This window comes from Melospiza georgiana, chromosome 5, assembly GCF_028018845.1.
Source record: "Melospiza georgiana isolate bMelGeo1 chromosome 5, bMelGeo1.pri, whole genome shotgun sequence".
Taxonomy (NCBI): domain Eukaryota; kingdom Metazoa; phylum Chordata; class Aves; order Passeriformes; family Passerellidae; genus Melospiza; species Melospiza georgiana.
This window is the reverse complement of record NC_080434.1, coordinates 54,893,867-54,917,166: the sequence shown is the minus strand read 5'-3', so window position 1 is coordinate 54,917,166 and position 23,300 is coordinate 54,893,867. Positions and strand designations below refer to the sequence as shown.

At 42.5% G+C, this 23,300-nt stretch overlaps 1 protein-coding gene across 2 annotated transcripts in view; it reads right to left on the bottom strand.

The window, feature by feature from the left end:
- Positions 1–23,300, bottom strand: part of LETM1 (leucine zipper and EF-hand containing transmembrane protein 1) — a 54,125-nt gene that overhangs the window by 25,708 nt on the left and 5,117 nt on the right. Inside the window, exon 1 of one of the 2 annotated variants that reach the window (XM_058024026.1) lies at positions 2,786–2,906. The exons of the other annotated variant lie outside the window; for it this stretch is intronic. Within the exon in view, the coding sequence (XP_057880009.1) occupies positions 2,786–2,864 (79 nt within the window). The 5' untranslated portion in view covers positions 2,865–2,906. Of the gene's footprint in view, positions 1–2,785; positions 2,907–23,300 lie in introns of those variants that run through there. 2 annotated transcript variants of the gene reach the window in all.

The following is a 23,300-nucleotide window of genomic DNA, read 5'->3' as shown; positions in this document are numbered from 1 at the left end:
CCTCCCCAACAAAATACCCTAATTATTAGGGAAACGAGATGCTGCCAAAATCACATGGGATAATTGGAAAGTATAGAAGATAAGTGAACTTATCTGAAGAAAATCTTTATAATCAAGGGATGTCCCATGCTAAGTAGGCTCTGAAGAAATTACAGCAAAAGCTGTGGTATTACTAAGTCAAAGGATTTACCCACATCAAGTGAGTAAGCACACACTGTCATGGCAAGTAGAGCCAGGGAAAAACTGTCTATTTCTGGCTCAAAAAGCAACCCCTGAGAATCTGTGAGGCACTCTTCAATATTCTCCACTATTTACAGAAAGAACAGTAGCTACATAACAACCCAAGAGGCCAACCCAGAAGGACATCCCTGACCTCAAGGAGCAGCTGAGCAAAGCAGAGAAGTGCTCAGTGTCTGGAGGGATAAGTGACAGCACACTAATCTGTGTCACCCGGGTGCCAGGAAACCCACAAAGCCTAACGTGCCTAAAGCAAGGGTCCTGCTAGGAAAGGACATTGCCTGCTATGGACAGTGCCCCTAGAACTAGGGGGGATGATCTGGAACTCAGCTGGCTTGGAGTTTCTCAGATAAAACTCCACAGCAGCAAGACACTTTCACTTCACTTACCTTCTTTCCAACCAGGCTCATTAAATGTTAAGGGAGGGGTCAAAGAACAAAATTCCAAGGTTACCATAAGAAAACATGCTGAGCTTCTTGCTGTACAGCACGTTCAGAGTGAACAGGCTAACAGAAAATGTTAATTCCAACTTTGCCAGTTCTGGCCAGAGCTCTTTAGGTTTTGCAGTGTCTCTTATAACCATACACCTATGAGTAAACCAGCCCTGAAATAAAAGATATACTTCCTTCAAAAAGGGGCAAAGTCCATAATCCTTGCTTCTGGGAAAATACAGATCTCCAAAAGCATCTGAACAAGGTGAACATTGCTCAACACTGCTTATTTAAGAAACCTGCACTGGTTTAGTAAGAAAGAAGGGCAGTAGTGCCAGAGAAGCTGTATGTTAACATGTTCCTCATGGAAAAGTAGTCCGTGAGGAACACGTTAACTTTGGAAACTTCATGTGAAACTTCATACTTGAATTTAATGAAGCATGAAACCCAAAGTTTTTAATGTAGAATAGCCATACTGTTACTGTGTTTAGAATTTTTAAAAATAAAATGCTATCATGAAGTAATTCCCTAGAGAAGTATAAGCTTGCAGTACTTAACAGTCTGATCTTCACAGGAATAACGTTTAGGATTCTTAGAAGCACTTAGCTTTAACTTAATCTTAGACTACTTACACGTAAAGCAAAGAAGATGAGCTAAGTAAAGCAAAACAATACAAAAAAAAATACAGCATACAAGAATGTGTTAATAGATTAACACCCCAAATAAAAGTATTAATTGTATCATAACCACAGTGCACCACAGCACATTAATTATTTGATTCTATCACAGCATTTCAGCTTAGGTTGTCTAAGATTTATAATAACCAAAATTGCAGCAATCATTAGCAGTACTTTTTATGCTATGCCACAAGAATAATCAAAGCTCCCATCTAATTTGAAAGTACATGGATGTGATTTTTCCCCATTTTAAATAAACTGGGTGGTTAGGATACCTCAGGTTTGTGTTCAGGACACTGTCCAGGCTTAACCTAAATAAATGACTATAACAGTAGCTCACAGAACCAGTCAGAGGAAGATACCACACTTGAGTGACTATAGGTAACCAAGAGAACAGCTGTTCTTTGCAATGAACAAGCATCCCTGCAGCTCATCAGGTCTGCCTGGATGTACAGCTGCCCTGCTCTCAGTGACAGCACTCCCATGACAAGTCAGGGCTCTGTGTCAGAGACAGGCAATTCCTCGCTCACCCCCTGCCATTCCAGCCCAGGGCCCTCCCTGTGTCAGTGACAGGCAATTCCTCGCTCACCCCCTGCCATTCCAGCCCAGGGCCCTGTATCAGGGACAGGCAATTCCTCACTCACCCCCTGTCATTCCAGCCCAGGGCCCTCCCTGTGTCAGTCCCCTGCCATTCCAGCTCAGGGCCCTCCCTGTGTCAGGGACAGGCAATTCCCTGCTCACTCCCTGCCATTCCAGCTCAGGATGCAAAGAGCAGCCACAGGCCCTGAGTACCTCACAAGTTATCAGTTGTTTAATTTTGTTGCCACAAAGCTTCAGCAACCAGATATTTAAACTGCCAAATTATCTTCATTATTAATCAGTATCACACGATACGCTTCCTTTTTATTTTCCTAAGCTTCCAAAGCCATTTGGAAAGAGGCAAATTCATATTTCGTCCCTAACACAGACTAAGAAAACAGCCCCTTGTGCTTTCATAGAGACAAGAAGCACATGAGCAGTGACAGCCCCACTTCACACCCAAGCCGCGTCGAGAGCAAGGCAGGCAGGACCGAGACGTAGTATGTAACGCGTTCCTGCACTTTAACAAAAAGCACGTGTGTTTTTCCCTTCCCAAACCAGCCGGCATTTCGGAGACACGCGTGTCCCACTGCCCTTAGGGTAACTCATCCCCTCCAACCACGCTGCCGCGGAAGCACATGCGAAGAGGCCGCAGCAGCCGCCAAGCGTGGGCCGGCCCGGGAGCAGCGCCAGCCCGGACGGATAGAGCGGCGGGGACTCAGCCGCGGCCCTTCCCTCCCGCAGCAGCCTCTCCGCCCACGCCCGGAGCCCCCCGACGCCTCCGGCCGCTCTCCCTCCCCGTTGCCCTCCCGGCCAGGCCCGGTGGGCCGGAGCAGGCGGGCGGCCCGCGGGGAGCCTCACCGGGCCGTGGCGGGCGGCGCAGCGCTCGGGGCAGGCGGCAGGCGCGCCGCCCGCAGCTCTGCAGCAGCATGGACGCCATAGCGGCGCTCGGAGGGCGGGCGGGCGGCTCCGGCCCCGCTCCTGTCCCGCCACCCGGGCCGCGGCGATCCTCACACGCCCAGCAGCGCCTGGGAGCCGCGTTCCTCCGGCACCGCCCCGCGGCGCCGGGCACGTCGGGAGCCGTAGTCCGGAGCGCACGGTGAGAGCGGCGGTGGCGCCGGGCGGCGGGGATGGCGTCACCGAGGGGCGGGCGCGGCTGCGGCTCTGCCCCACGGCCGCCCGAGGAGAGCTGCGGTGGGCACCGGGGACTGTCTCTGTGGCGGGGTTTCTTTCCCCGAGCGTGGCTCGCTCGCACGCCACGGTCCCGCCAGGCCGGGAAGGCCACAGGCCGTGCCCGCTGTGAAGGGTGGGCGCCGGTGCCTCACGGAGCCGCCCAGAGCGCCGTGGCCACACATAACCCCGGCGCAAAGTGCAGCGCTCCGGCAGCGCCCGGTGCTCTCCTCTTTGGCAGGGTTGGATCGGGTGATGCCCTGAGGTCCCTCCCCGCCCTCTCGGCCCGGTGATCCCGCGCTGGGCGCGGCCGTGGGCCCGCACGCCAAGGCTGGCGGCAGCGTTCTGCTGCACACACGTGTGTTGCTTGCGGGTCTCGGGTTGTGGCAGAAAAAATGGCTTTCTGGTGGAGCTGTGATGGTTTTTAATAGGAAATAGCACATAAATCGGTCAGTTGTCACATGTGCCACGCTAGTGCTGGTTAATAGTTGGACTACAAGCAGTATGGTATTCTTCACGTGCTAGTCGAGTCCTGGCCAGCAGTAGGATCTCTTATCAAATATTTCAGTAGTCAATTAATGCAGTATTATGTTGTACTATCTTTATTTTTAACTGTATTGGTAGATGCAGTGAATAACAAGAATCAAACTGCAGAAATTATAATTTAATCTGAGAACAGTGGCATTTTACAAACTGTACGTGAGGTTTGGGTGCTAATGCCTTCCTTGTTCCAGAAAAAATGGGGGAAAAGCTGCTGGGACTGTGTGTGGACAAGATGGCTGCCAGCCCTGCCAACAAGATGGCTGCCCCAAGGACAGGGCTCCAGGGGGACAAGGGAGCTGTGGGATCAGACCTCTCCTGCCTCACAGGTAACTCACAACACCAGGCACTAGGTCACCTCTACACCTCTTCAATCCCAAAGAAAATACATGGTACTTAACCTTACACATAAGGGGTAACAGAAGCGTTCAGGTTTGACCTAAAACGTGACTGAAAACAGTGTTTCGTAGCAATAAAAAGCAAGTGAGTTTGCAGTTTATCTGTTCATGCTTAGGACTAGGCAAATGCAGGAAATTAGTTAGTAATTTTATGGAGCTCTTTTATGTATTTAAAGAAGAGGCTCAGGGTTTCTCCAAAGTACAAAAAAATTTAGATGAAATTTATATTACTTTTATTTTTAAATTCAAAAGTATTCATGAAGATGGACTATGAAATTGTCTGGATATAAAAAAAATCACAATGCTTTTCTCATAATAGCTATAGAAATGCTAGTGTTGTTCACGTTTAGTGATCATTAAAAAATTAATGGGTATTACTATTTATATACTTATTAGAGCTGCTTTTAAATTGTTAGGCTCTCAAATGCACTGCAAGATTTTTAGTCAGCTGTATTTGTTTTTCCAAGTATTTAAATATGTTCTGCATTTAAATGGTTAAAATTGTTTAAAATGTGCAACTTGGCAATAGTGTTTTACGTTAATGGCATAAAAAACCAAACAAACAACATCTTCCCAATCTGCACATCTCTCACTAGACTGCGTTTATATCTTTCTCTTGTTATTCTTTTTTTCTCTCTGGTTGGCTGATAACAAAACCAAATGAAATGGGGCAACTAATGGCAGTTCCTCTAACAAAGCTGCTTAATTATGTAGAAACATTATATGAAGCCTATACAAGAAGAATAATATGCTCTGAAGTCATTAAACTATTGACAAGAGGTTTCAGACAGCAAACAGATGATTACAGAGGTCTCAATACATTTATGCAGACAAGTAACCAGCCTTTCAATAGTTTCATTAAATTCATTAGTATTCAGAGTAGCAGACAATGTAGATGCATGGGTCTTTTCAGAGCTGAATTCGTTATGTTTTTGTACAGTCTTTTGTTCCAGATTTGTTTATACCTGGAAGTTACAGGGTTTGCTACTGTATATGAAAAGGATTGATTATACACTCTATGAAAATTTCCCAAATAGATACAGTTTAAAAATACTAATTGTTTGTGTTCATTTACCAAGCATTGTGAAGTAATGCTTAGGGAAAGACTGAGAATTTAGAATTTTCAAGTATTTGTACAAATTGCTCCCACAGGACAACGCTGAGTGACTGTAGGTGGCACATGGGCCTTCCACAGGAGTCAGTTTTTGTTTTAAAGAAAAACATCTTCTACTGCAGCTAGAGCAACAGCCCAGCAGCTCACAGAGAAAACACTTCTCCCCAGAATAAAACATGATACCTCATTGTTACTAGGGTTTTGGGGTTCTGTAAAAAAAAAATCAACAGCTACACAGCCATTTTAGACCTGGTTCTTAAAGCAATCATGTTGTCTGGAAAAGTTATCAGCCATCTTGCTGAAAAATCTGTTTTCCAGCAGGAACAGGATGAAAGAGACTAAAAGGAAGAAATACAAAGCCTTCTTTCTTGATGGATATAATAGGGATCTGAGAATCATTAAAATAAATGTAATATTTGAACAAAACGAAGATTACTATTTCATGTTAAATATTTCTTTTTGCCTGGATATTAAATAGAAGCAAAAGCAAGGTAGGAATTGTCTAAGCCAATTCAAAACAACTTCCAAATATAAGGACATTTTGATGGTTTTTATAGGCTGTGTGAATACTGAAATGTATTTTATTGGTGTGTGAGCAGAGCCCAGTGATATCACAGAGGCAGGACTGTTTCACTTGTCTGAGAGAGGTATGATGCATATGACCTATAAAAGCACAGAACAACCCTAGGGCTCTGCAGTGCCTGCATAGACATGACAAAGGAGCAGATGAATCTGTAATTCTTATTGAGGCAGTTTAGAAATCTGTCTAGAAATTGGGGGGCAAGTGTTTATATGAACGAGGAGGAGAACTGTAAGTTGGTCACCCCTTCCCTGAAGACAGGGCCCAGGAAGCTCCCCTAGATCCTGTTGATGTTTTTGAGGATTGGTGGCAGCTCCCCCCACTCGCAGCTTGAGGTGCCCTGTAGCCTGTGACAGTGGCTGTGTGACAGTACCGAATCTGTGACACTGCTGCCAGGGACACAGACACGGGCTGGGTTCCCCGCTACACGCGGGGACACACGGAGCTGGCAGGAAGGGCCGGGGGATGGGATTCAGGAGGGGGAGGGGGGCAGTGTTTGGTGCTCTGGCTGTAAGCGGGAGGAGGTGGGGGCATAATTAACATCTGATGAGCTGGGAGGCACCTTTGCCATTTCACTGCTGCAACATCGTGTTTGTGTACACAGCGTGACTCAATAAGCTACGTTCTGTACAGGTCCATAGACAGTCCTTCAGAGTAGAATCGTGTTTTTAGGCTGTAGGATCTGTTTCCATGGCAACCCCCAGGTTGTCTCCCTGAATAGGTTTAACAATACGGGATTAACCTCATCTTTATTCACCAGTGTTCAGCGTAAATGTGAAGAAAGGGGGTGAAAAGACATTACTGTGTAGCAACTTGCATTAAGTTTCTATTCCAGGGAGAAAGGCAACAGATTATTAGTAGTTTTTTAAAGAAAATACTTCCATTCATGATCAGGGATTTTTAGGAGAGATTCATGGGATACTGAAGCCTGTTGCTCTGTCAATGTTATACCCAAAGGTAAAAGTTCAAGTGGTGGCTGGATTACAGATTTGCTGTATGTACATCCAGGTCACAAGTTGACTTCTGTCTGTAAATGTGCCAAAACCAAGCAGCACTGGCTACACATTAGCACAGAAACAGGCTGCCCTGGGTACTTTTGCAAACACTGCCCTGAAGAACCACACAGAGAGTGCCTGGATGGAAATAATATGCTTCAGTCATTCCCCTTCAAGGATAATTAACTACCTGCTCAAATTCAAGTCAAAAAGTGGTATTTTAAAAGATTGCTTAGGCATGACCCGAATTAGCAACACAAAATGTCATACAAATAATGTATTAGGTTGTCATTAGTTAAATTTGGCATGCAGGTGGGCCAAGAGCACAGCTGGGGGAGCAGAAACAGGTAATTTTGAAAATCTTTCCAAATTGAGGGAAAAGCATTTGCAGCTCAGAATGAAAACCACCGAGGTTCTCCCTTTTCCCAGCAGATGGAGCTTATGTGAAACAGGAGAAGCTGCACAAAGAGAGACTGGAGCACTGGAGGAACACATGGGGAGAAAGCCACAAGGTTCTGGCCAAGGCAGGATCAAGCCGAGGGAGGGCAGGCAGTGTTCAGGCTACATGCACAACCAAAAAAAACCCTGAATGTAGCTATAAAAAGCAAATTGATTTAGAGAAATGAGAAATACAGAGGGAGAGGAAAAAGGAGTCTGTAGTGTTACAAACATGCCTGTTGGCTCCAGCTGATATGAGAAAGACAGATTTTGCTGCAAAATCATCGGTGCTGTATTTAAGTAATCTGTTGTGCCTCCAAATGAATCAGTTTGATTTTATGAATGACAGGATTAAAAACTATGCATTTAGAGTTATTCTTGGTCTCCAGGATTTTTTAGGCTGTAGGGTTTGCAAGTTCCTGTCTGTAGTCAGAAACTCAGAAAGCCAACAATTTTATGTCATTATCTGCCTCTCGGAGTTAGGTCTTTAAGAAAACACCAAATGTTGTGTTATTGTCAATAAAAGCCCTAAATCTGCCACCACTGCTTTTATGCATCCATCAAGAAACAAAACAAGAAATGCATGTGACTGGGGAGGCTCTCCTCCACCCCGTCCCAGATTTTGTAGACCTGGTCCTGCACTTCTTGTATATCACAAAATTCTTGGTAAAGTCAAGCAGTGTTATAGGAGTACTGGAAAGACAGGAGGTCCCTGCAAAACAGATACCTTTCAGTTGTGTCCATTAAAGAAATACCATTTTAGGAGCATTTTTACCTTTGTATTCTAAAAAGGAGAAAAAGTGCTACTTCCAAGGGCCGTTTTAATGGCAGCAATATAACTTTCTTTAGCAGTTTTGCAAGGCTGAGGCTCCTTACAGTAAGTACTGGTTTGGTGGGGAGCAGGTTACAGCCAGCACATGCACACTGCTGTATATGACTTGGTGCAGGCAAAATGCAACATTGTCCCATTGTCCCCCAGGCATATTCGTGTTTTCTCTGCCTCAGAGGAGGTGAGCAGAGCTAAGCAGTTCTGTTAAAAGAGCAAATGAAAAATATTGGAGATGGATATGTTCATTTGCTGAAGCCTGATGCTTAAAATTCCTGTGTAGAATTTAGCCCCCTCAGGCCTCTGCTGTCGTTACCTCTTTCTTGCTGGTTTTGCTGATGATCTTATCAGTCCTGGCTCATATTTTCCCTTACAGTCAGGCTGAATAACCCTACCAGAAAGTGTCTTTCCAACCTTTGAATTCACTCTCTCTTATTTACCTTTCACCTTTAAACCTTCTACCTTTCATAATGCAGACCAAGCCTGTAACACAGATCTCACACTTTTCCATCCTGTTCTCCTTGACCTGACTGACACTCCTATCTTCCACGCTGCCGTACAATGACCTCCCCATTCCAGCATGCAAGCCCACAGCCCCTCCTTTATTCAAGTCAAAGAGCTGCTTTTCTCAAGAGGCCTCCCCACAGAGATAATGAAAAGCAGATTAAGAGATTTAAAAAAGGAGTTGGTTCCTTTGGAATGGTCAGTGCACTTTCCCTTTCTACAACCATGCTCTCTACTGTAAATTTTCCAAATCAGTGTTTGTCTAGATCTCTGTGCCTTGACCTCAGCAGGACCTAAGCTATTGGCCCCCAATTCTACAGATGCAAATGCATGCCATGACCCTTTGCTATCAGAGACATTCACACAGAGTGGTAAAGGATCAGTGCAGTTATGTACTTGTAACATCAAATCCTGTTTCTTGCCAGATAGCATCATAAAAGTCTTGGACGGAGATAAAAATTAACATTTTAGTCTTTGTTTTTGTGAGACAGAAAGAATGGTGACCTCCAAGTCAGGTGAAGTGGCAGCTCTGTTGACAAGACTTGATTTGTAGCTATATGAGAATCTTGAGGGGAAATACCTGCTAAAATGTGATGTGAAGCTATAGAAAAACAAAAAAGAGCCATCAGCACAAGTACATCCCAGTGGTGCTTTGCCAGTATCCTGCCTTTTCCTTGTGTGGCTGAATTTCAGGCACCAGAAACAGAAGACGCTTTGTCTGGGCTTTCCCATGTAATCAGCAATCTCTCTCCTGCCTGTCTTAGGCCTCTATTCACTTTATTATTATTATAGTATCCCCTAGAGACAGACTTGGGAGGCATTCACCCCCAAACATCCTGTTACCTTTAAGCAATTAGGTATTTTCTCAGTAACACATTATATGCTTTAATCCTGTTGCATGTGTGTACAAAGCGTGGCTAGCAAGTCGTGTATGTAAGAAAATACCAAGTTGACGTAAGAGAGCTTTGCCATTGGATTTGATCAGTATCCAGGGGAAGTAAAAACCCCCAAAGCAGGCACTCTCCTCTGAAAGCAATTTCAAGAGGGAATTTTGTGTACAAACTGAAGGCTTATCTGGGGTCTGCAGATATCTAGGAGTTCATCAGCTGGATAGAGTGACAGGAGCTCATTGGGACTAATCTGTGCAGCAGGTAAAAGTGAGCCGTCCAGCCTGCTCATCAGTCAGGGTGGCAAGCCTCACACTCATTCCTATATGACACATATCAATCATTTTCTTTTCTAATCACTAATCCAGCATCTGAAAAAGGAAATATGCCCAACAGATATCAACAAAAAGCTGGCTTAGCCAGCAGAGCTTCCCTGTTGTGCCAAGGGAACAACCTTCTCCCCTCTGCGAGGCCTCTCCTCACAAGGAACAGACATCTAACTCTCCCTGAAGCCTCTTTCAGCGTGCCAGCTGGGAATCAGGGCCCTGGGCACAATCCCAGCACCTGTGCCTAGTTTTCTTACCGAGCACAGCCAGCTGCTCTGCTAGGTCTGCAAATGTCCTGTATACCCTATTTCTTTTCTGTGGATTGCTTTGGATAAGCAATGCGAATGTGTTGCTTATATTTGGATTTTGCAAATTCATTGCTTTACATTTACCTTAACCTGATTTGTTTAACGATCATATCAGGCCACTCATAAATAAAGTCATGCCATGTTTTTAATAATTATTAAACCAGAGTTATTGAACGAGTAGTCCTCAGAACCTCCTGTAGTATTTTTGAGGGAATTTGAAGGTAAGCAGGATGTAACCACAGGCCACTTTGGAAACTATGACATGGAGGAGTTTGTGAGGAAGAAGTGTTTTTGATGGCTGGTGTTTGTCAGCAAACTTTTCTGGCATTGCACATGGTAGCAGAGACTGTATTTGACCCTGAGGGTTCACAGCATTAGATAATTGGTTTGGCTCTTACTTAGTTCATGGCATGCTAGACTAGTCATTTCTATCTGTGACACCAAACTATCAACTGCAAACTTCCTGTGTGGAAATAATTATGCATCTTTTCCAAGTTCACAGTATGTCCTTCTGTTTCCAACAGTTCTTATGCAGAAAGGCAAGGTTAGAGTTAAGACCACTTGCATTTCTAATAGCTTTACTCTGAAAAGCCTTCATATAATTCAAAGATCCTAGTATCAGTGGAGCCAGAGTGGGGTTAGAATTCTGTTCTGCAACAGGAAGGGGACATACAGAGGTCTGGAAAATAATGAAGGTGGGAGGAAAGTGAATAAAAAATGGTTATTATTGCTGCTCATAATGCCATATTAATTAAACCAGTTTATCTGGAAGTAGGGTTTAAAAAAGAACAGAAGGAAATATATTTTCATATAAACTCATTGTCACAGGATGTTGTCAAAATATAAATAAATAGGTTCAACAAGAAAATAGATACACTCAAGGGAGCTAGACTTAATGAAGTCCCTGACACATGCTTGTCTGGTGTCCTCTTTGGAAATTAGGAAATCCCTAAACTACTGATTTTTAGAAGCATGAATGACACAAATGGGTAGGAGCTACTTTTCCTATAATCTGTTTCTAATTCTAAGCATCCATTACTACTTCCTTTCTTGGTTTCCCTTGAGGAAAGGACATGCCTAAGCCTGCTTTGAATGTTAAAAGCTTCCTCTCTTCTGCACAAACAGGTGAGAGTAAGAGACCATAAATGATTACCCATGGGCAGCTAATAACGCTGTGAGACACAAGTCCTCACCTGGAACCACGGAGGAGTTTGAGGTGGACCAAAGGGTCCCTGTCAGGGGGTCTCCAGCCCTTGACTGAGTTGTGCGTGGCTCTCCCCATGCTGGGGGCCGATGGCAGTGTAGTCCCAACAAGCACTGCACTCTTTCTGCCACCCTTAAACTCCACGTGTTCCTCTCACCAACAGAACAAACAGGTTAATAAAGGTGGGGATTTTTTGTGTAGAAATATAGTGAAAGCCAGGTCAGGAAGGGAAGAGATCTCAGTGTGCTTGGTAACTTACACAGAATGAAACTCTACCAAGGAAAGGAACATGAAGCTTCTCTTGCTTTCTTACCACAGAGTTTCCCCTTTGCACTTTACCAAGTCCAACTTCTGCCATAATCCCCCTGGCAACAAGTTACAGTCGATCTCCCTCTAGTGGGTAATTAATTACCCATAAAAGCCACAGCAAGACTGAGATGTGTTAAAAATCTGCCTTGCACTTGCCTTCCTTCATCTCCTTTCTTCAGCTGGCTTTCTTCTTTCATCTGTGATGTTCCTCACACATGCATTATGTGTTTTCTTCATGCCTTCCCTGAACTTTGTATCTGCTCCTTCTCCGTTCTTGTGCTCTGTGAGGAGTTGGGCTGTTTGAGGGGTTTCTGTTTGACTTTGATGTAAGTGGAAATGAAAGTAAAGAAGCCCCAAAGAATGAATTTAAATTTAAATATTCTAGAGATTAGTGGTGTTTGCACAGAGGCCTGTGTGCAACCCCCAATGTGTTGAAGGCTTCAAAATCTGGGAAAAAGAAAATCATAAGACCTGCCTTAAGTTTGTAATTTATTTTTTTTATCAGGAGTCAGTCAAAGGAAATTTACATTTGGGTTTTCTTATCCTTAAAGTTGATTTATTTGAGTTGAAAATCTTCTGCATTCTGCTTAGTAGTTTCTTCCCCCTGAATTTGTTGTTCCATTACCACAACTATTAACAGCAAAATACATAAGCCAGCTGTGTTCAATCAGAAGTTAGCTCTCTAACAGCAAGTTAACTACCAAAGAGTATTCCCAGAGCAGAGCTGACATTAATTGAGAAGGATAGTGCTCTGAAATATGTGGAGACAAGATGCTATAGAAATTGATTTAACCAGACCATGCCTTTTGTGTATGGAACTGTATTTCTCTCCTTGCAGAGCATATAGGCTGGATACTATGGCTGTTACTGCATTTAGACTAATGGAAATATATTAGGGATGATTCTCAAAGGTATCTCCTTTCTCTGACTACTCTGGGGTTTCTTGTGTGTGTGTGTGGTAAAGCACATTTCAAACAAAAAGATGAAGAAGTCAATATTGTCCAAATGAAAAATGACAGATCTGGTTGAAAGAAATTTTTAGGACAGGCTTTGATAATATATTCCTCCAGTGATAGAAGGCATCATATTAATCATTATATGTTACCTTTCTGTTTAAAACTGTGAATTATCTAACTAAACCAATATGAAATACAATGTGCAACAATCCAAGTATTTTTCAGGTTCCTGGAGGCACTGACCTTTTCTCAAATCACTGTGGTAAATGGTGTTCCACTAAAATCACTAATTAGAACCCCAGGAATCTTTATTATGGGAAACTTAGGTATCACTAAGCAAATGAATAAAATGAAGATAAACTGGAATTTTACTGAAGCAAAGTAAGATCACATATTATTTATTGTGAGCAAATTCTGTGCCTAGAAACACCTATGCAATCCATATATTTACATTATTTTGTGAAACAGCATCATACAAAAATAATTGTTCTATACAGCACATTAGGATTATCAGGTTGTTTTACTAACATGGGTATAAAAAATATTGTAGCTTTTGCTCCCTTCATAACTGAGTTGTCAGTATAACTAATTTCATTTCACTGTAATAAAGATGAAATGAATTCCAATCCTGCTCCTATATCAGTTACAATATAATTTTATTCAGCTGAGACATTTCATAAACCTGCTGAAGGTAAGAATTGCAGACAGTGCTGAGGCAGGATGTGGAGGCAGGGAAGAGGTACTGCAGAAGAAATTTACAGGTTTTGTCTTCACAGCTTTCCTTGCAGTGATGTACAGGACAAAAAGAATTCAGTGACTATCAGCTTTCAAGAGCAGCTTGTAGAGCTGACAGTAAGAGAATGTTCTTTTGCATTCAAATGGAGTACATTTGTTATAGAATTTATTAAGACACTGTAAACAAAGAAACTAACAGTGCCACATCCTGTTCTTTATTTAGGTTGGATGAGGGCTTCATTTGGCATCATGGAAACTAGAATGACTACCCTGGGCTAAACCAAAGGCCTGTGAGTCCCTTTATCCAATCTCTGCTCATAGTCAGAAATGAGTGTTTAAGGAAGGAGTATGAGGAATAGGGTGAGCATAGAGCATTGCTGCCTGCAGCAGTGACTTGTATTTCATTGCTGCTGATAAACACACAGAGAACAGAGTCTGGGGGTGTGAGCACAGAGCTGGGAGCTGTGAATTCACTGTTTCAGTCCTGCCTCTGTCACCAAGGTTACTTGTGCATCGCTGTGTCCCAGCTCATGTGTGCTGGTGGCAAACCTGCCTCCAAGCCTCTGCACTGCAGAGGCACACACAGGCCATGCTCACGTAGCCACACTGACATTCAGGCTGGTTTTGATCAAGTCTGGTATTATGGAGAGATTTTTCCTTCCTAATGAGCTGCTTAACATCTGTCATTGTTTCCTGAAGAGCTGCATAATATCCCAGAGCCCTTCTTGTTGTGCCCCTTTATCTCTTCCCTATTCCGTCTGGCTCCTCTGTTTTTCACATGGTTATCATCACTGGCCTTTGTGGTCCTTGGGCTTTGTCCTAAGCTTATCATCCCTCAGTTCCTACAATCAGGAGCAGCAGGCTCAGTGCAAGGTAAAAACTGTGCAAATATTTTCCCTGTGTAGCCCAAGTCCAGGTCAATCCATCAGGTAGCATGGAGAGGCCAACTCTTTCACATGTTCCTGCTGAAGCTGCCAATAAAACGGTGATGCTGTTAGATTTCCAGTAAAACCAGAAAGATCATGTTGAAGGCACCTCCTTAAAAACTCCTATTAAAAATTTTGGTTAAAAGCTATGTTTCACATTGCTTCAGGGCTACCTGCAATTCCCAGCATGATGGATGATCCTGAATGGATCCTCAGACATTGAAACCATCAGCTGCAGGCCCCCTTCTGGTGACTTCACAGTTTCATCATTGCTTCTGGAAGTCTGTCACCTCCTCCACAGCCATCGTTGCCACCTCCACTGGTCTACCATCCCTTCAGAAACACCAAGTGGAGGAGGACTGCAAGCCCCACACTCAGGGCACTACCCAGAACATCACAATGCAGGCAGGTAAATAAGGAGTTGTCAGAATTCCCTTTTCCATTTTTAACCTTCCAGTGTAGAACCTTTACCAGTGTGATACTATTGGGGGTTTCTACAAGCTGACTGAAGCTGCTGGATTGAAGGCCAGGTTTGAGGAACTTCTTCCCAGATCCTTGCACCTCAAGTTGAGCAGAACCCTGGAGAGCTCCTCCTCCTCCCTGTGGCCTCCAGCTGCACTTCTGCACAGGGCAGGGGCGCACAGGAACTGGAGGAAGCCACATGGAAATCAGGGCTGAGTGGTAACCAAATATGTCTGACCCAGGGGGAAACTGGTGGGGGTGCAGAGCTAGGGAAGGGAGCAAATAGACTGGAATGTACAGGCCCCTGGAATATTGGCATGTCAGTGGAGGGCTGTGTATAGTAAATAAATAGAGATATGCATGTTTTAGCAATTTCCCCAGGGTAAAGTGAGTGGGAGTGTGTTCAAAGAGTAGTATTTGCTTTATACTGTCCTGTTCAATATATACATTAGGAAGTACATATAGGGTGTATGTTTGATCAAGGAATTTAGACAATAACCTGAGTAATTGGCAGCATACACCAAATCCCATTAGTCTGATCCCAACGCCAAGTTCCTTCTCAGTATTGCAATTCTGCAAGCAATTAAAATGGCTACTTAGCTACATTATGTTATTACAAGCAACATCACTTGTCAAGTATTTTAAGTAGGAAAAGTGATGTTAGTTATTGTGCATTACCACCCAGGTAAAAATCACACCCCTGTGTTAAGCGTGCACAACAATATACCATTAACCTGTTTAACATAATAGCATGAAAGAGTGGTGTGTAAAATGTAAAATGCTTTTACATTTCTACTGCAAATCCTCTGTTATTACTTTGCACATTAAATTTTTTTTCTGCTATAAAGAGGATTCAATGATTTTGCAAACCAGTCTCATCCCTAGACTGCTATAATTTGACAATTTCAAGGCTTTTCAACTCAGACCCTTGCATATATGTCATGTATCGCATTGCAGATTTCATCCAATAGTCGAAAATGTACTCTCAATGCAGTATCATCTTATCAGTATTCTAGCACCATAAGCCTTCTCACTGCAAGCAGGGGACTGTTCATTACAATGAAACTGAAAATGGAATAACTGAAGGATTGATTTATATGACCTTCACTCAGGAATGTTCTAATTCTGACATAATCTCTCTGACTGAAATCCTAAACACTGTATAATTTTGATTTATTACCCTTAAAAGAAGGAGCCTGGATCTATAGATAACAGAATACCTGGCATAAAAAAGAATGGTGCAAAAGCTCAGGAAGACTGCAAGAAAATGCAGATTGATCATGTGACTTTACTCCAAACATTGTCTCAGCCAGCAAATCCATGAACGGAGCTGAAAGCAAGTGGAAAAACATTATGCGGATGTTTTCACAAATCCACTCTGTCACTCGGAAATCTCTCATGATTATATACATTTTATAGCAAAGATAAGAGCATGTTAGTAAGTTCAAGCATGAAACAGTCTGTTTACTAAAGGCTGCAGGGAATGTTTATTAAACCAGCTAATTTATGGCAAAACAGGGCCAGAACTTGATATACTCCACAAAAAGCTGCTTTACCAGGCAGCTGTTTCCCTCCCACACTGAGAGTGTAACCCACTCCGTGCTGCTCTGTCCTCACATCTGCTGCCATGGGAGCCAGGAGAAGGCTTGTAAGGGTGTGAGGGCATGTTGGACCTGACTGCTCACAGGTAAAAGCTAGAGCAGCCCTACAGTGTGCTGCTTAAAATTAACAGCTGATATCTTTAAAGCAAAGCAGCTGGATCTAAATCAAATAGAATCTTCTTAAATTGAAAGGTGAATCAGGCTGGTTGTCACTTGGTTTTTTTTGGTGAGGTAAAGTGAGTAGTTAGAAGAAGGAGCAGGTAGAAACTATTCACAACAAGCTGGTTGATAAATGCACATTAAAAGCCCACTGAACACAGTCCTAATGCCCTGCAGGAACTGAAATCAACAGGTCAATTTAAAGCAGACTAACAAAAGAAATCTGCCCTCCACCCGTTCCTTTTTTCTGTTCTTAATATTTGGTGAAATGAATGCTTGCCTCCTTTCCTCCCACACACTCAGCTCACAGTTCCCACTTAGCCATTTCCCAGTCCTATTTTATACATATCTTTATCTTATCATGCTTCTCCTGCAAATCCTTCTCCTCTAGAGCACTTACATCCTCTTCTTTCATAAAATTCACCTTTTACAAGTGGTACCTAATCAGTCTTACTTTGTCCTAGCCAGGAAATGGAGCGGTTTATTTTAGAAAAAAATTATTGTTATTCAGTGAATTTTGTGGCTAGTATGAATGACTTTATTCTACCAGATGGTAGACTCCTCTATGCAGGAACATTTGTCTGCTTCACTGTACTGCACAATGCATATTATTCTCACCTATGAATGGGCCTGTTCCTTATTACTACCAAAGATCAAACATTACACAATTCCTCCAGTATGGAGCTACAATCTGAGCTACAGCTACTGCAGCCACTGTAAAAGCACTACAGCCTCAGAATGATTATTCCTTCCTTCCTGAATACGTTAGAGGCGCTATACCAGGAACTAAATTTGTGCTTAGGGATAGCAGGAAGTGCCTGATTCTTTTTATGTACTTGCAGAAAAGGAGGGGGAAAAAAGGAGAAAAAAAGGGAAAGGGAGGAGATGAAAAAGAGAAGAGAAAATAATAAAAAGAAAAAAGAGAGGTTTGGGTGGAATAATATTTAGGACATTTATTCCCTGAACTATATATGGACAATTTTCAAAGTAAGACAATAAAGCATTTATATCAAAAACTCTGTTCTATTAGAATGACATAAAGCCTTGTAAGTGACAGACAAAAGAGAAAACCATGAATATTATTTCTGTAATCAATTAGCATATCAACCTGTAGTAATACAATACAGATAATATTTGATTCTTTGGACTAGAAAATTTAACATAAAGCCCAGTTCTGCAAACCAATCCTGGCATACTTGATTTTCAGCATGAGCTGTTTATTGAATTCTCAAATGAATGTATTTATCATTAGGAAAATCAAAATACCAGAGGAAGTAATATAGTCTTAGATTTCCCAATGGTGAATTAATTAGTGGAGTCAATTCTGCCCTCAGCCTGGTATCTCATCCACCAGACAACACTCACTTCCCACTGTAACAACAGATGATTGTACAAGCTTAACAGTGTTTTGCCAGTGCTGGTAAAGCTGATAGGGATGGGAGTGAAGGTCAGCTTAGTATCTTCTTCAACCAATGGCAAACTATTCAGTATGAGAGGTTAAGAACTACTTTATTAGGATGATTATCATTACCCTCAACAACAACTATAAAAAGCTCCAAGTCAAATGGTTCTGACTCACTTGTTGAAGGGTAATGCCATCTGTGGAGGAAATTCTGGGTATGGGCTGTCACCAGTGGCTAATCCCCCTGGAACAGGTGCACAGCAGTTTGCCAGTCCCACATCACAGCAGGGCTGGGAGCCAGGGCATCCAGCTGACAAAGTAGATGCCCACTGGAAAGGAGGTGGAACAAAAGAAGAAAGGGCCTGTCTTCATGTTTCTCCCAAGCAGTTTCCACTAATTTTGGTGACTAGAAAAATTTGGAAGCCATTCTCTACCCAGTGTGCATCAGCAGTAATACCCTGCTTGTCCTTCCTCTCTAGTGATCTCTCCTGGGCCACTGCAGCAGCTCTGGAGTGAAATATTTTCAGGCAGTATGTTTGCAATTGTAAATTCAACAGATTCTCTATAAACCAGTAACAATATAAAGTATTTTAAAACAAAATGTGTAAGTACCAAATCAGTCCAACATGACTAAGGTCAAAAAGCATTTGTCGAGGGCAATCAGGACAGAAGGCAGAAATATTCCAAAGTTGCCTTTTGAGTGAATGAAGAAGGAATACAAACTCAAAAGCTCAACTCTGGCAGACGCTGAACTCGCTGTCATTTGATCTGCAGTAGCACTTGGGTGTCTGAGTAGGCCTGCTGAAACAGAAGGAAACCTTTCCCAGAGACTATTCAGCTAGTCCAGACTGGTAGCTTTTGAGGAAAAGAAAAACATCTTCTTACATTTTAAGGAATATAAATAAAATAACATAGTCTTTTCACTGAATAAGATACACCTGTTAAAATTACATATTGCAAAGTTAGAAAGGACCTTATAATCAGACCTGCACTAGACAGACAAAAAGACTTCTTAAAGGGATTTTTTTTAATCTGTAATACAACACACCTTTCAATATAATATTTCAGTCCAATTAAAATTATTCTATTAATGGAGAGTCTATCATAGTTTTATTATGATTACAATTCATTGTAAACTTATTGTATTAATTACTAACCTGAGCTGTATAATATGTAAATACTAGTAATTATTAAACTTGAAAACAATGCAAAAAAATACAGCAAAAAAGAGGAAAATGAAGCTGATTAAATGTCTGGTTCCCATTGATTGCCAGTAGCTGCTAGTGTTAAATTAAGAGGTTATTTTATTGTCCCCTACAGCCAAGCTCAGCCATGCTCCATTCAATAACTAATAAATTATGTCTTTGAGTTAGTAATAATTACAATAAAAATATTCCCCATTTTCTGGCATGCTGTGTTTATTTTAGGATATTAACACAGCAATCCAAATACAACACGTAAAACTCCCTCAGGGTTTTCTGTCTCACATCCCAGACCTTCTGTTTCTTTATAAGCTTTAACAGCCACAGTTAGAAGAGATATAAATAGTCTGAAGCACAAGAGAATCTCTCTTCCCTGACAGAATCTTTATTTACAAGCTCTACAAACCTTAGCAGGTCAAACAGTCCCTTGCTGGCAGGTTAATAAGGCCCACCTGCCAAATAAACCCACCAGTGAACTCCACAGGGCCTACATAAATCCACAGTGCTTGCAACAAGATTTTCTCCCTAGGAATCATATTGAGATGGGATGCTTATAGTTCAAAAGGGGGTCATCTTTCAAACTCCAGAGTCCTTGGCTGCCTGGCATACACACAGGAGTGTGCAAAAGATTTGCAAAAAGCACAGCTCTTACCTTCAGAAGGTATCATTATTTAACATTTGTATTTCAGTATTGCTTACAGGATACCCACATGCTGAGGCCTCCTCTGCTGGTTCCATATGAACATGTAAGGCTTGTCAGTCTCTGCCCTTTGGACTTTTTAAAAGGCAAGTATAGTTGGGTCATAAATCTTTAAAATTATTCAAGACTTAACATACAATTAATTTGCCTACAATGCCATGGAAAGAAAATTAATAAATATGATAACTGGTTATTTAAACCAACCTAGAAAGTAATTATCAGATGCCAAAGTAGGTTTTTTTATGAATATTGACAATTATCAAAGTGGAATTCCATTCTGAGTCCTAAACTGTTTGAACATAACTCTTGGGTAAATGTTTCCCATTTAATCAATGACTTCTTTATGTTCTTTCCTGAATCAGCTAGGCCCAGCAACTATCCAAGTGTGGGCATATCCACAGACTTCTGATGAGGCCCACTCACTATGTTTATATTGCATTGTGAAAAGCATCTCCAAAGCATCCATCAGATTTCTGTTTGCTGTTCATACAGTCAGCACAGTGGTAAATTCTGAGCACACACCTCATCATTTACTAGGATGGCACCAGGCAGATGAAGGCAGACAATGGATCATAGCTGGGCACCAGAAGCTCTCTGGCTCAAAGCACTAAAGCAGAACTCCTGATGCACTCATGAAGGGAGCTGGATTTCCTTTGCACACCTGGCTGAGAACTGCAGGAATGCCTGAGCTGATTCACAAACAGATCTATGCCCCAGCCTTAGAGGTGGCAAAGGAAATCAGGAAGGGCAATGTGCAGCTGGAGAGGCAGCCTCTGTGCACTGGGCAGGGATCACAGGTCCCACTCTAATGACCACTGAACATCTGATGAAGTTCTTTAATTTACTCTGAGGGACATTTCCAGATCAGGCCTACAGGCCTGCCTGTAAAAATCCTTCAGGACAGGTTACAGGCACATCAGGGAGCACATAAAAAAGGCTTGCAGCTCTTTGTTCCTGCAGATCTACAGTGCACTGGACAAGAGTCCCCACAGGCACTGGGCATTCCAGCTGTATTAGGGCATTCATGATTAGGGCTGCAGACTACTTATGGATAAATACAGCTATTTGCCAGAGTCATTCCAATACAAGTCAAATGTAACAGTTTTACTAGTGTAGGTGCAGTAAGCAACACATGTAGAACATATATTTAAGATGGTATGTTGTGGCAGAGCACTTGGTTGCCCTTTGAAGGCCTTGAATATCTTCTGTTGAAGGCTTTGAATGTCAGATTACCAGAGAGAATGCTCAGTTTCAGGATCCTGGTACTGCAGCTCTTGGTGATGTTATCAGTGGTGTACTTTTACTAAGAGGCAAAAGTACCTCTTCTGTGGGTACTTTTGGGGTGAGACAGAAGTTGGGGCTTTGAATCACAGACCCCTTGATTCTGAATGCCATTTAAGTGCCTATCACATCCTGTGGAACCAGTGCAAACAGCTTTGAAGAACCAGCTCAGACCCAGCAGATGCACATAACATCAGCCCTTCAGCAAGCACTACATGCCCAGTTGCTGTAGCAATTGCAAAAGGGGGAGTGTTCAACTCCCAGTGGTTTGTGTCCATGGGAATGATGCTATTCTTAGCACAGTGGTACTACAGCCATGCCCAGCTTCAGTGTGAGACAACAGAGAGTGGGTGAATCTTCATGCAGACAGTGTCCTACACCCTGGCCAAGCCCAGCACCTTTCTCCTCTGCTGGATACATTCTCCATTTGAATCACAGTTTAATTCAGCTGCTGTAAACGCAGCTGAGACAGCCTGATGTTTTTCTGCTATTTGTAAACTGGATGCAGATTTGGCACTGGAGCGAGAATTGCCTCAGTGGGATCAGTGCTGTGTGCAGGGCTGAGCTGCTGCTGTCACTGGACACAGTGTGACTCCTGCAGGCAGTGCTGTGTGCAGGGCCCAGCTGCTGTCACTGGACACAGTGTGACTCTTGCTGTCACTGCTGTGTGCAGGGCTGAGCTGCTGTCACTGCGTGCAGTGTGACTCCTACTGTCAGTGCTGTTTGAGGGCCCAGCTGCTGTCACTGGACACAGTGTGTGTGACTCCTGCAGGCAGCCCAGCAGCCCCTGCTCCCTGCCAGGGCTGGCTCACCAGGCAGGAGCCTCTCAATGCTGGCACTGCACGCTCTGGCTCATTAGCAGTAACTGAAGCGAGCAAACCCAGCTTACAGCAGTAAGCACATCCAGCTCGAATGTAAGAACATTGTAAAATGTGCAAGAAACACATCCCACTCCTTTCAGTTCTCCCAACAGTGACAGCACAGGTGATAATTTAGCAAATAGCCTGCATTTGCAAACCTGCTCATCCTGGCCTCACATCCAGTTGTTTCAGCCCTCATTTGTCAAGTACATTTGCACGTGCTCAACACCAATGTAAAACAAGTGCCAAGCATCTTATAAAAAGTCTCCAAACAGTTCTTGAAATTAGTGGCAATTTCTGAAAATGCCTGTCAGTGAGCATTTGTCTCTAGGCATATACACAGAGTAAATAGGATATGATCACAACTACAATTTCTCAGTACAGGAAATTGCCAGTCACCAACGTAATTAGAAACAGTTCATGTGATCAAATTAATCATTCAAAAAAAGAGCAATCACTGTTAACAGAATAATGGCATGCCTTAAAAAAGAATGAAATTACCCTTTAGGACCGACATAGTTACCCTCACCACTCTGTACTGAGACAGCAAAGATTAATACATATGCAAAATAAAACACTGCATTAGCATCTGCTGAAAACAGTAGTAGCTTTATCTATCTGGCCTATTCAACCCTTAACAAACTTTACTCTTCAGCCCCAGGAGAGAGTGGAAATATCAATAGTCACTTCTCTGCCAAAATGAAAAAAACCCAACTCTTCAAGGTTTCCATTGCTATATAACTTACCACATTGTGATTATTGCTAACCAATAATTACATGAAGATTAAACATAAGTCAGCAATTTGAAATGCAGAAGAATTTAACATTCAAACCTACATTACAGCTCCTCAAAAGTAAGACTTGGCTTGTTAAGGCTAAAGCTTAACTCTGTAAGATCTAGAAACACATGCCAAACATATTGCAAAAAACTATATTTTTGCTCTGTTATGCTAAACATTCTGATTATAAATGTATTTTGAAATTTATACTTTTAAGTGAGATTAACTTTATGTTTAAAAACACAGTAATGCTATGCTATCAATAGATAGCAAAGTTAATATGTTTTGAATCCTCAAGCTGTGTGTTTCTACATAGATTAGATTTATTTTATTCTGAATGTCAGCAATGTTTAAATTAAGTCATGCTGATGGGGAAGATAATTAGAGACATATAACTTCTATAGATAAATTTATTGATTCACTGAAGTTACTTATACCAAGCTGAAGCACATTAACTGCTGAGAACTGGTATACAGCTGGTTTTTATCATCCCAACACTGGAAAACAGCAGGGACATGGTCCTCAATTTTCCTTTCTCGTGGCCTCTGTCTTGCCCTGAAGATGTATCTCACTCCCTCATGTGTTCAGCTTTCCTCTTCCTTTTGCTCCCTCAATTACACTTCCCTTTCTTCTACTCAACACAAATGATGCAAACACAAATAAGTGTTTGCAACAAAAGGGACATTTACTTCATCCTTCTCCTATCTGAAAGTG